This window comes from Phaenicophaeus curvirostris, chromosome 5, assembly GCF_032191515.1.
Source record: "Phaenicophaeus curvirostris isolate KB17595 chromosome 5, BPBGC_Pcur_1.0, whole genome shotgun sequence".
Lineage (NCBI taxonomy): Eukaryota > Metazoa > Chordata > Aves > Cuculiformes > Cuculidae > Phaenicophaeus > Phaenicophaeus curvirostris.
Window position 1 is genome coordinate 12145449 of NC_091396.1, and position 13821 is coordinate 12159269.

Consider the following 13821-nt stretch of genomic DNA (forward strand, 5'->3'; position numbering starts at 1 on the left):
ACCTCATCTAGTTCAGTTACCTGCCTTTGACAATAGCTTAGTCAAACAACAACAAAGAGTAGAAGAACAGAGCAAGCATAAATGAGAACACAGCCATACCCTCCCAGATTCAACTGTTGTGTCTGCCCACTAAAGTAACCAGACTGATGCCAGTGACTAGGACCTTTGAGGGTTTGAAAACAAATGTATGTATACCACAGAAGTAATAACACAGGCACGCAGGCAGACTTTGTAAATACATGATTAAATAAGTTGTGATATTCTGTGGATATATACAAATGCATGTGCATTTGTGTTCAACTTGGCTTAGGAATTTTCAGTCATGGAGATACCAATATTTCTTTAGGAACAGCTATTCCAGCTTTAGCCCTGACAGAGAACATAACCATAGAGGCAAACAATTTGTTTTAGAAGCGTGGAGGTTACCTGAGTATTCCCTTTTTCTTCCTTAGGAGAAGCGTATGTCAAAGGCAACGGAAGTAATGATGCAGTATGTGGAAAATCTGAAAAGAACATATGAAAAGGATCATGCTGAACTAATGGAGTTCAAGAAACTTGCCAATCAGAATTCTAGCAGAAGCTATGGTGCATCTGGTAAATTAAAATAAAATCTAAGGGTTTGTCTTGCCTCTGTACAGAGAGGTGTTGGTGCTATTAAAAGTAAAGTATTGTGAAACCTGTTAATGAAGTTCTGATCTACAGTAGACTTCATAGCAGCTAATATATTTCATATAAGCCATGCTTAATGCTATAGTACAGCAATTTAATTTACCAAATTCTAATGAGTTCCAAAGGCATTTTCAGTGGCATTTTGCACAGACAGGTAGTTTGCAAGTTTTAACACAACTACCTCTGAAATGACGGATAATAGCAGAGTTTCATTGCTAGAAAACAATGTTTTTCCTTTGCAATCTTTTCTTTCCTTGATTGCTGGAAACCAAAACACTCATGTTTTCTTTTGCAAAAACTTGTACGTGGATGTAAATAGTGGGCTTTTGCCTAATCTCAGTAAAGATATTAATGGTTCAGGTTTTTGCAATTCTTTGTAATTGAGACCAGAACTGTATGACAGATAAACATGCAATCACTACAGATGTTGTACAAATATATGATATCTGACTTTGAAATGCAAGCAAGGGTTCTATTAATATTACTTATATAATCTAAGACTGTTCTTTATCTATTATTTTTATGCAGAAGATGGAGTACCTCGTTCGTCTAGATCCATGTCTCTCACTGTTGGAAAGGTATTTCTACAATATAAAAAAAAAAATCAAGTGAACATTTTATGTAGTGACATTTCTTTGTCTACATATGTTCAGTTTTATAGGCTACATTCAAAAAATAGTACTGGTAAATTCTCAATATTGTTCCTTTAATTTAGTGCAAATACTTTGTAATTTTGCATACGTGAGTAAGAATGACTTTGTGCAATAATGATAATGTTTGCTCTGAAAGTATAAATAGTGAAGGGACCTATTTATTGAAGAATAATTGTATTTCAGGCCACCTGCCTGTGCTCCAGAGACTGGCTTAGTTACGGTGCTTTATATTAGTTCCTCCATGAAGAAGCTGAAGCTGGAATCAAAACTTACTATGTGATCAGGGATTCCATGATCATATCACTACATTTCTTAAAAATTATATCCTATTCAGAGTACCTTAGATTTAAACAGCTGTTTTAAAGTAGAGCTTATTTTTCAGTTAGCATCAGAATATCTTGTTTGGTTTGACAGAGCATTCAGGGTGAGAGATTTTCCCGGACTATTTTGGCTTGACCAGTTAATGACTTTAACATTGCCAGTGTTCCATTTCTGCAAAAATTCCAAGACTTGGAGATCCAAGTTTACTACAAAACTTCCTAAAACAACCAGTGATTTGAGAGAGCCAAGTCCCAGTGTGATCACTGTGAAGTTTGGTGGTCAGAGCCATTATATTCAGTCTACTATTTCTTTTCATATTTTTATTTGTTTGGGTTGTCGTTCTTTAGGTTTAGTTTATTTCTGTAACCTATAAGGGCTGAATAGAAAGAATTTGAGAATGGAGCATGCTGAGGGCAAGACTGGATTTCTGAATGAGAATCAGATAAGTAGAAACTAAAGTCCCCCCAAAAGATTAAATTTTAAAAGGACAAGTACAAGCCCAAATACTAGGGGGGGGTGGCGAAACCCCAAACACTCAAATGGACTACCTGATATGGCTGCAGACTCTCCAGTATAGTTTTTGTTTCCAGAGCACATTAGATAAACCTCTGCCACTGATGAATAGGTGTAGTTGTTTTTTTTCCTAGAACCATGATCATGGAGTAGGTGACTCCTATATATTTAGTAAACCTGTGTTGAATTCCTTTCCTGTAAAGTCATGTAGAGCAGAATCTTAGAAGTTTTTGGATATGCACTAAGATGAAGCTATTAGGCACTATATTTGCTTGGATTTTTTACTCAGTGGGAAGCATAGATTTCGGTAGGTGTATGTCACAGGATGAAGTACTTGCCTACTTACCTAATGAAAGCCATATGACCTACAGTTGAATTAGAATATTTTGTGTAATGCTGGCATGTGTTTACCATGTAAAGAATTTCTATACGTTTTGGGAAATGTAAGCAATCTCACATGAAGCTAGATAGATAACTAACAACTCAAGGGTGGGAGAGAAAGCACTGTTCTTTTGTGGAGGGAACAGATGTTATTGTTTCTCTAAGTTATAATTTGTAGGTTTAGAAATAATTAATATATCATAATGGGTACAATAGATCGTAACGAGTACATAGCAAGAGAAGAGTTTTGTGCATAACTTCATTATTTTCCTGCCATTGTGACACTGGCACAATTCCCAGTATCATTACGCATCTGATTTAACCAAAGATAATACCCTCTGGTAAGAACTGACAATAACAGCTCAGAATGTATCTGCTGTGTGACTTCCACTCTCGGGCTTTCGGTGTGGAGGGAAAAAAGTAGCATCCCTGTACAACACCTCATTTCACACTAATCTCTTGCCATACCAGACAACACTAGAGGAATTCTTGTGGGAAACCACAATGCTAACAGACATTTATATTAATTCTGCTCTCCTTTCCTCCAATGGACATTTACCTGCATCTTTGCCACACCTGTTAACTTGTAGAATTATTCTTCAGCCCGTCTTGTTTTATGACAGAAAAAAAATGTTGTTTGTCACAGAATATGCCTCGGAGGAGAGTCAGTGTTGCTGTTGTTCCTAAATTTAACTCCTTAAACATTCCTGGCCAGTCACCAACAGCTTCACCTATACCTTCAATGCCATCCCTGGTAAGTAAAACCCACAGTTTAAAGCTAATTCTTTCTGTCTAAACTACTTTTGCACAGGGGCAAGCCATAGTTACTAAAAAATGTAAGCCCTTTCCTTGGTTTAATTTGTTTTGACTAGTGGATGGGGAAAGGTAATTCCTGTTGTGTAAGGGGCATATGCCTTCAAAATCTACCTCCGTAAGCAAGCACTTTGGGCACAGAGATGAATAGGGCCAGATGGTGATTCCGTGGCTTTAGACATTAGCTGAGGCAATTTGCCTTTTAATCTGTAGAAACATACTGGAAAGAAGTAGTAAAAACAGTTATCCACTGTAGGTAAGAAGTTTTAACTGGAGCCCATTGAAGATGATTCAGCTGCTTCTCTTCATCGCCTAAAAAGTCCACTAAAAATTAATGTACAGAAACGTATGCGGTACAAATCTAAAAGTTCTGTGATGCTCTGGGATTAGCAGAGCTATCAGCCTTTGTCTTGGCTTTTTGTTTATAAAATTTTAATAAATTAAGAATCTAATATGAATTAAATAAATCCATATAAATGCTTTGGAGGAAAACTGAAATGCATACTGACTGGTCAGAGATGAGCTAAAATGACATATTTCCTGAGAATTATGCAGTTTTTTGTTAAAAATGTAAGGCTATTTAAATCGGAGATGTTGCTGAGAAGCTAAACCCATTTTACTTTTAAGAAAACCATCTGTTTGTGTAATTTAGTTATTACATACTCAGAATCAATGTTTCAGGAAGAACCGACTGTGTTTATTATGATTTCTTACGATTTTTTTTGTTCAAAAATTTCCACTGAAAATTTAGCTAACAAATTAATGTTTCTAGGATAGTATGGAGAGAAGCAATAGAATAATTATACTGTTCATGGATCAATATATGAACAAGAAAGGAGGGGGAAGAAAATCTAAGCAGCACGTTAACTTTGTCATTTTAATTAAGACTGATTTGAAATTTGTTTATGGCTGTAAGATTTATTGCTGTTTTTCACTTACAGTCTGAATCATCTAGTAATGGAAGGAGCAATCTAACATCTACTCCTGTTCTGCCAGCACTTTTAGAAAAGTGAGTTTTCTCTAGTTCATCTCATTACCTATTAAATCCTTGTGTGAAATGAAAATTATAGAGTTTCTGTCTTTCCTAACAGAATTTATACCAAGGCATAAGGTATTGAAATCAGTGACACACATTGGCTTAGGCTGATTCATAATCTGGTAACTGTATTTTACTATGTCACCATATCATCAATCTTTACTTGTTCAAAGTGTTTACAAGCAATATTTCAGAACTAAATTGACTGTGCTGAATTCATTAGAACCCATTAAGTTAAAAATGCAGCAGAAAATTATACATTTAAATATTTTAGTAGGCCTGCCTTCAGAACTTCACAAAGCTAAGAGTATTACAGACGATGCATGTGGTTTTCAAAAAAATATATTTCCTGGAACACATTAATGCTGTATCTAAAGTTGCCATGAGTAACCCTGGGTATGAATATTCCTCAACTTGACTATTTCTGCCACAGAACTTTGTGTTCTGCCCTTGCCTTTTCAACATGTGGCCAGGTGATAAGAATTATATTTTGAATTACTCTGATATCCAGCATTATGTAGGTTTTTAAATTTATATGAATAAACATAAGCATATAGCATTCAAAAATATGATTTATCGTAAGAGTAGATCATCAAAATTTTACAGAAGTCAAAACAATAATTAAATGGCATAGGGCTTTTTTTCTAGTATAAAATGAATTGAACATTCAGCTGAATTAAAGCACTAGGTTTGAGATTTTAGTTTTAAGAACCTGAAATCATAACAGCCATAGAAGTTTGCATTTTACAATTAATATGAAAGAGGACATTTTTCTTCAGCCTGGTAACAAGAAAATACCTCAATATCTATATCTTTCTAGTCTCTATAAAGTGCAAAAATATTTTTTACTAAAAAATCTACCCTTTTGACTACGTACTTACCATTAATATAGATGTCCTGGCTGGATTAAAGGGTATTGTTCTTATCCATTTTCCATAATAGTTCCAAGAGTCATTCCACAGGTTTAAATAGTACTACCTATGGAGGAAAACAATAGTTATATGGGCAAGGAGAGCAAAGAATCGCTCTGCTGGAAAGCACGTGCATCTAAACATTTCTGGAATGAACTTCTAAGTTCTTCCAGTTGAAATTCATGAATGTACATAATTTAATTTTATACAAGTTCTTGAAATGTAAAGCGTCTGTAGTAATAGAATACAATGGTGGCAATATGAAAACATGAGGCTGGGATGAGGAGAGAAGACACACTCAAGCTGTTCCACAAGGTCTTTGCAAACAGTTACCATTATGCATAAAGGTACTGTTGCATTTGCAAAACTGTGTGTGCATATACTTTATTCATATGCATAATCAGCATAGAAAGCAAAAACAAATAATTGGGAGGCACTTTTCCAAATATTTAGCTCTTTCAGGAAACATTGCACGTTCTAAGGAAGCTGTTTGCTGATGCTTCAGAAGTAAAACTTAGTAAAACATCACATTGATTTTTTTTTTTTTTTTTTTTTTATTCTTACTACTACTTGTACTCCTATGACTACTTCGGTGGTTTAGACTTCTTGCAATTTCACCATAAAATATTTGCAATATTAATTTAAATTAAAGCTTATAAGGATACTTAAAAGGTGCAAATTAAAAGTTTTATAATATGTAGGTCTCACATCAGTATAGAATATTGTTTTGAGGCAGGACAAAATTTATCTTATGTTTTTGTTTTATCTCTGTGCTTTACCATGAATGAAAATACACAACAACTAGGAAAACAAAAGCAGAGAATTATGGCAATAGCTGTTATGATTCAACACCATTCTGCAAGATTTAGACCAACTTTTGAAAGTGTACAGAAATTCTAGAAAAAAATAAAGAAAAATTTTACCAATATTTCTTACTTGATATTAAGAAAACAAATCATTATCAAGTTACAGAAGTAAAACTTGAAATTCAAGTTTAAGCATAAGCATGTACGCTATGGTAGTGTAAAATTACGTACTTGAGCAGTTTTGTATATTTAAGCACTTCAAGCTTATATTCATGATGTGTTTAAAGTTCAAGTGAAAATAATGTCTACTGTTAATTGACTTCTTGAGAGAAAATCTATTGCCCACAGAGGGTGTTAATCAGTATGAATTATTCTGCCATTGATTTTTGTGCCAGAAAAATAAGGCCTAAAAATGGTTTAGATTCTAAAAGTTGAAATGGGATCCACTGTTGAACTTATTAAACCTTAGCTTTTATGGATTTGCTCAGTTGTGTCTGAATAACTTTAACTCTTTCTCCCAGACTTAAATAAATAAAGACAGGTGAGCACTGCAGAAAGAGAACGATATATAACGGCTTTTCTTTAGGCTAAATGCTCAAAACTTTTGCTTGAGAAAAGTTTCACTGACAAAACCTATGTATGTGTTTGTATTTTTTTAACCTATGCATCAGTTCAGTTTATAAAGTCAGGACAGAGCACCTAAAGGCAAATAAGAAAAATATTTTCTTAAATGAAGAATTGGTATTATTTCTATTATTTTCCTCTGATGTAGCAGGCTACAATTGCTAAGAAGACTTTTACAAAGCTAAGGGGAATATTTTTAAAAATAGCAAATAAATGCTACAGGTAAACCAGGAAACGAGTGCTTTTTTTTTTAAAAAAAAAAAAAGATGACTAAAAATGGAAGTGTTAGTTTCTTAGATTCTTAGAAATGTATTAATTACTGTCCTTTAATTACAACACTTTGAACTAAAATTTTGCTTAGTGTTTAATTTTTTTCTTTTGAAAGACATATTCTTTTTCCAATGTACATTAAAGAAGAAAAATCAGGAGTCAAAAATTGCCTGTGGTTGTTCTTGTTCAGCAGTACACTCCAAATACAATACATTTCAGTTGTGTTGTTTTCTGTTTGTCTGTTTCTTTTGTCTTGGCAGTGGTAAGTCGAATGGAGAGCCTGACTGTGAAACCTCAACGACTGTGCTAACACAGAGTGGGCTGGAAGAAATCAGTCCTGAAACTAAAGCCAAGATAGAAGAGGAAGCATATAATAAAGGGTGGGAATATTTTATGTAAACTAAATCTGTAAATACGTGCTACCAGATGAGGATGTATGTTTTTATAATGTAATTTTAAATGCTAAATGAATGGCGTCATTGACATTAGCTCCTGGATGGTCATAATCGAAGCAATGTGGGACACAATGTGAGTGAGCTTCACTCACTGCATTTCATCATAGCTGTTCACTTTCAGCCTTTATTAATGTTAGACAAACTGTGGGAGCCATTATATCAGACATTCTGAGGTGAGTGGGTGTTCTTATCTCAACAGTGTTCAGCTTCATGACAGGATAATCCAAAACAACTTTCTAAAATGTTTATTCTAAAAAGTGTACATAGAAATGAGTAAAGAGTAGGTATCAACTTTTGCAGTAAACTCGTGGTGTTTGTATCGCACAAAGGGCTTTACACAACATGTTCAGAGACAATTAACAGCTTTGGGGACTGTTTCTACATGTGAGGCAAAGAACCGTGCGCTATGCAAAGAGCGAGACAAAAATTTTGATCCTCTCCTGCAGAATCCAATGAGCCACCTACCTTTAGCATTGATTTGCGCATATTGCCATGATAAAAAAATATCTAGAGGGTGTTGATGACTGAAAATAAGAGAGAAATACCAACTCCTTCACCACAGAAAAACGCTGTGCTCTGCTGAGAACTTTAATCTCTTTTTCAAGATGATTAATTTGTTAACAGAGATCATATAATCCTCTGCTAAGAAACAGTGTCTGTCTGTGTCCCATGCTCATGGCCTTTAGCTAGTTTTTACTCGTCTGAATGCTGTAACACTGCTACTTGTGTTTTATTGCATATAACAAAACATAAAGCTAGTTTTTCATTACATAGGAATAGGCTTTATAGCATGCTAGACTAAGAAAAATGTTCTCTGTGTTAAAGCTATCAGGAAGGCTTGAAGAAAACCAAGGAACTTCAAGAGCTGAAGGAAGAAGATGAAGAGACAACAAAAGAAAGCCATGATGAACATGAAGAAAGTGAAAACGAAGATGAGATAAGAAAACTGAAAAGCAGGTGAGACAGTGGTGTAATATGTCCATGAAAGAGGAGCCACTTTTTTCTGTTTGTGGTACCCAACGAAGTGTTTTGTGCTATTATCTTGACACAATTTCTTCCAGTCTAAGGAAGTACATTTGAAATAACAGTATTTTCACACGAAGGCATATTCCAAGATAACCTAGTTGCACAATGCAAAACTTCCCATTAATATTTCAACTAAAACTGTATGTTGACGTCAAGGAGCTTCACCTTTGTGGGGTTTGGTTTTGGTTTGAGGCAAAAAATATTCCACAAAAGTCCTCTAGGTGCCAGAATGTATCTCTCAGTAAGCATGCTTTGTTCCAGGAAAGTTGTAATTCAAGAAATTGAAGCCCGTGTTTGTGCCATATCTCATTCCCAAAGAGTCTTCACAGATGAGTCTTCCAGTACATCTACAAAGGTGGATGCAGGCTAAGACAAGCTCCTCAGCTACGTTGGCCTAGCTTTGACTTGGACAGGCAGATGCCTGCTCCTTCTGGAAGCTGTGCAAGTACAGCAGAACAGCATTATGCTGGAACATTCTGCCTTTCAGCAGCAACCTGTTTATTGCGTTCATCTGTACCCAATGTTCTTTGTCTGTACTGGGAACTTTTGAATCCTTTGCTGTCTGGCTTATCTGAAGCATTTGATGCCTTAACTGGAAAACTATTCTGAAAATTTCAACTTTTCTTAGAGTTAATTATTGAGTTTCTTTGGTGCTTCCACCACCCAATACCATATACCTACAATTTCCTGCATTTTAAAAGCAAAGAGACTTTTGCATTAGAGAGGAACTTACTACTGGCCAAAGCAAGTAATATGTCCAGTTCCAGGCTAAGGTAGGGATGCTTACTTTATCTAGAAGAATCCATTTCCATTCCATAACCATTATGGTTATAAACATCTGTTAGTCTGAGATTTCAGCCATGTTCATAAGGACAGCAATCTGTTTCCAACATATTCTAATGTTTAACTTAGTTGACCAAGCTATGAACAGCGCAGAATTTTACATCACATCAAGCTCTGAGATTTGTCAGTTGACAGGTGGGAGAAGCAAAAGTCAAACTTAGCCTTCAGCTGTCTTGCAATATCACCCATATCTGAGTGTACAGCTCTTAAAAGAACTTAACAGTCTGAGTCTTCTTTGACAAGGTCCTTGTATTTGGAATATAGATCTATGGTGCACCATACATCTAATAAACTTCTCAAATTTAATAGCTTAAGATAATACATTTGCATATAATTAATATGTAACAGTTTTCTTTTAATTTTACAGCAGACTTGAAGTCATCATTAATTACTTACATATACTGTACCCCAAACTGTGTAAACACTGGAATGTGGTATGGCTTGTAGTGGCTGCCATAATCATTTTTGCTGTGGTGTTGGGAATCTACCATTCATACAACTCCTGTGATGAAAAATCAGAGGGACCTGAAGGGAAGGCCAGCTGTTCTGCTGCCCATCAACATTCCTGGTGGAACTCAGGATTTCAACATGAACAACGCACTGAATAATAAAGATAATAAAGGAACATCTACATATTTATGGTACCTGAGCAAGTAGGTGTATTAGAACACAGTTGTTAAAGCTAGTGCTTAGTCATCCTTACGGTTGTTAAATGTTATCTGTTAGACAAGTGAATTACTCCACACCATCAGGTTTAGGGATACATCATGAACATACCTTACCAAAATGACAATATGATAAATAATCCTGTCTGTCCTCTTATTGTAAATTACTGATACAATAAAGTAATATTTAATTGTGATGAGGGTTGTGGCAGTAATCAGGTAATCAGCAACCAGCAAGATATTTAAAAGAATAATTTGCACAGGACACTGACACCTCTGCTATGGTTTTGGAGCAAGTCATAAAACCTGTATTTGCAGTTAGTGCTTTACTTTGCGTTTCCTGAATTTATTGGTGATTGTTGAAGTACTAATGGCATTTAAGGCCTCTGGGTTTTAAGAGTCTAATTAATTTTCTTTTTGATGATTATTGGGTAGAGAAGAGGCTCTAGGTGTGTCTAGGTGGCACAGTTTATATCATCAAATAAATCTGAGAACTTCTGATATATCAAAGGGACATGCTACACAGCTGACCCCGCTAAGTAGACTCTGCCCTGTCGCTAATACTGGAAACGGATATCCTCTGACATCTGTATGGGGAACAGTTCTGTGTGCAGCCAAAACCCTACCAGTGCCTGATGAATCAGGACGTGAAAGCAGTGAGGACTTTAAAGAAGTCACTGCATGTTTGTTTAGTAGTTAATTTTCAGAATCTGATGCCAGCTATGTAAATGTTCTAATATGCTTTCAAAGCCAAACTATCAAGTCATGATATATTAATCTTTTGCCCAAATTTTTTAACAGTCCTGCTATTTGGGAGTTGTGATTTCTTACACAAGAATGTGGAATCCTTAAGTCTTTAGATAAGCAATTTCAAAATGGTGAAGCCATTCTCTGTAAAAAACCCATACAACCTATGGCTGAGACCAAAATACACATCACTTAAGGTAGTACCATGCGTATCTGCTGAACATCACTGAAGATGGACTATGTTTATCTTTCAATGGCTATATGCTTGAATCTAACCACAATATCAAAACCAGTGTGACACTTGATTGTAGCTGTCTTGCATTCTTCTGGCATCTTCTAATTATCAGGTCTGCTTACCAACTGAGGAACAAGTATGTTATGAAGTACTGTAATTTCAATTCAAATGCGGTTAGTATTGTTTTCTTTGAGTGCAAACACTGAACGTCAATTTAACTGTCAAAGAAAACAGGTTTCCTAACTCAGTCAGAAATTTCATTCACATATCTGGTTCTAGTAACAAATATCCTGCTGGTGAATTTTGTTTGTCATATCTTTGGCTGTATGTTTCTTGAGAGAGTTTTATATGGAGAAACAAAAGAAAAATTTAAGATATATTTTTAAAAAGTGGAACACTACAACTTTCAGGAGGGAGGGAAAGTCTATAAGCAGTAGGGAGGCTTGGTTTTTATTTTAAAGTACATATTGTTAGGAATAGTGTGCTTAAGGAAGTTCAAAAAGGATCATGGGAAAGTGTCATTTGGCCTAAAATGGTAATTGGTAAAGAATAAGACAGAAGAAGGTTTCTCGCAAATTACTCTGTATCTGTTTGGTTCAGCTAGAGTATCTGACTATGAAGAACTACTCTAACATTTCACATACTTGCAGTATTCAAAGAATCTTGTTGGTTGTTCTTTGAATATTTCCTTATTAAAATCAGCTTCTTTAACTTATTATTCTTTACAAATAGTGTTGAAAATTTAATAAGGCAATAAAAATTGAAGGTAAATAATCCTTAAGATTCAGAATGCTCTATGCCGAAAATTACAGCACATATTTGATCACGTGATTGTGGAAATGTTGCGCTGCACTGAGGCAAAATAATTAACAATGCCTATAACCTAATTAATTAGGTTTTATTTACATCTCACTGACGTGAATCCAACACTTTATTTTAATACATGTAGGAAGTTATTGATATCAACTCATAAATGTTAAACATGTGCTAGGTTTTTTTTGGTCAGTGAGCAAATGAGGTCTCCATCCTCTCTCGAAATTCAGCCCAGTGGCTTTTGTGGACTTAGCACATAAGGGCAAATTTCCATCAGCAGTTGTACTGATTTGAACTGAACTACTTGCATGTCTAAGGAAAGTATAATTTAGCCACCAAGTTGTTAATTATTGAATGGATTGAAACAGGCAAGAGGTTTTAATGGGGACGGAAAGATGAAGATACAGTTTATTTTTTTAAAAATTATTCTTTTTATAACTACTTTGAGCGAACTGTCCACTAAAAATAATGAACCACAATGACTAACAGCACATTAAATATTTTTGCTTATGTTTTTCAGTTAGTTAACGATGACACATTTTTTAATAGGAGACTAGAATGAGCTCAAAAACTATTCTAAATGTAATTTTATCACTGGATATTAGTTTGCTTTATCTGGAAAAAACCCAACCTCTTCTACATTCAAAGATCAAATCTGATGACAAGAAATAGATCTGTTATTTATGCTTTTAACACTGAAATAGTTTTCTTGAGGTGCAATATTTATTTTTCTGCTTTAACAAGACACATTTATTGTTTTTCCTGCACAGCACAGATGTTTCTAGTAAAAGGAATTTTAAAAGGGCACTATTTTTGTGTATCATATTTAAATTTGTAATATTGTAAGATTTTGCACAAGCGTGCTTGTATTGTACTGTATAGTATCACATACTTGAGTTTTGAAATAAAAGTATGGTTTCAAAGTCCTCGATGTTGCTGCCTTCATGGCTTGTTTTTCACATGCGACCTGTCTGCATATTAATGGTTATGTTCTTATGAAATACACACTGTATGTGCTGCGTGATATAGTGCCACGTTACACATACTGAAAACCACCTTCTTAGTCTTTTGATTCTTCAAGGAAAATGGTGTAGAAGAAGCAAGCAAACCCCTGTTTCAATAGAGAAAGTGTCTGTAAGCAGGGTCACCCTAGAAGCAAGATGAGAGAGGAAACTGAAATATCCTGGAGAGAGTTTAACCCCTGCTTCCGAAGGAGGCTGCCTGTCACAGAGGATGTGGAACATGGGAAGCCAGGTAGGAGATCTGTAACCAAAGGAGACTGAGAGAAAGTTTAGGATTCTTTATTTGGTTTTTGTTCTTGTAGGCTTGGGAGGTCAGGGAAGCCTGGGCTTTGTGGAGACCTGAACTACCAGGCCAGCGGGAAGGAGACAACGCTCAATTGTCGCAAAGAACAGAAATGTCACTTCTGAATCTCTCATGGTCTGTGTCAGGGAGAAAAAAAGATGGTACAGCGACAACTTTGAAAGGAATTACTTTTACCAGGAAAAGACCCTGATATTTGTATTTTATATGTATGTTTATAAACATTTTTAAAAGCTTGTTTTCTCTCCTGTTGTTCAGGTTTCAAGGTTTCTTTAGAAATGATTGTAGAGAACAATTAAGTCTGTTCTCCTATACAGGAAGTTTTCTCTTTAGCAATCCTCATCAATATTTTAAAACTTTCTGGCATGAGATGCTGGGAATTTTCCTCTTAGGTTGCCATAGATATTTAGTTCCAGTGCTAAGTAAACATTCAGCATAAGGCTGTGCTTTTTTTTCACCACACAGGTTAAGATGAAGACCCACAAAGATCTTTTATACTGTTACAGTCCAGGTAAGTGATCTTCCATACAGTTTGGAACAGCAGAAATATAAAAAAAAAAAAGATTATTTCAGTCTCACTTCAACATCCTAAAATTCTTTTCTCCCTCTCCTTATCTGTAGTCTGTTCTCACAAAATCACAAATCATGTGAAGGAGCTTATTTATGTTTGGTGTTACAAAGGTGTTAATCTCATTTTTCCAGCTAAAAATCCTACTA

The 13821-nt window shown here is 35.2% G+C and overlaps 1 protein-coding gene across 8 annotated transcripts in view; it reads left to right on the top strand.

The window, feature by feature from the left end:
• The window catches only part of IRAG1 (inositol 1,4,5-triphosphate receptor associated 1), a 76303-nt gene extending 63596 nt beyond the window's left edge, over window positions 1–12707 (top strand). For 6 of the 8 annotated variants that reach the window (XM_069857585.1, XM_069857583.1, XM_069857584.1 and 3 more), the window contains 7 exons: window positions 453–594; window positions 1198–1247; window positions 3184–3291; window positions 4292–4359; window positions 7258–7377; window positions 8278–8409; window positions 9689–12707. In XM_069857585.1, coding sequence (XP_069713686.1) covers window positions 453–594; window positions 1198–1247; window positions 3184–3291; window positions 4292–4359; window positions 7258–7377; window positions 8278–8409; window positions 9689–9929 — 861 coding nt within the window. In that variant the 3' untranslated portion in view covers window positions 9930–12707. The remainder of the gene's footprint in view (window positions 1–452; window positions 595–1197; window positions 1248–3183; window positions 3292–4291; window positions 4360–7257; window positions 7378–8277; window positions 8410–9688) is intronic. The other 2 variants (XM_069857586.1, XM_069857581.1) reach the window with 2 other exon arrangements.
• Window positions 12708–13821: the final 1114 nt, after the last annotated feature.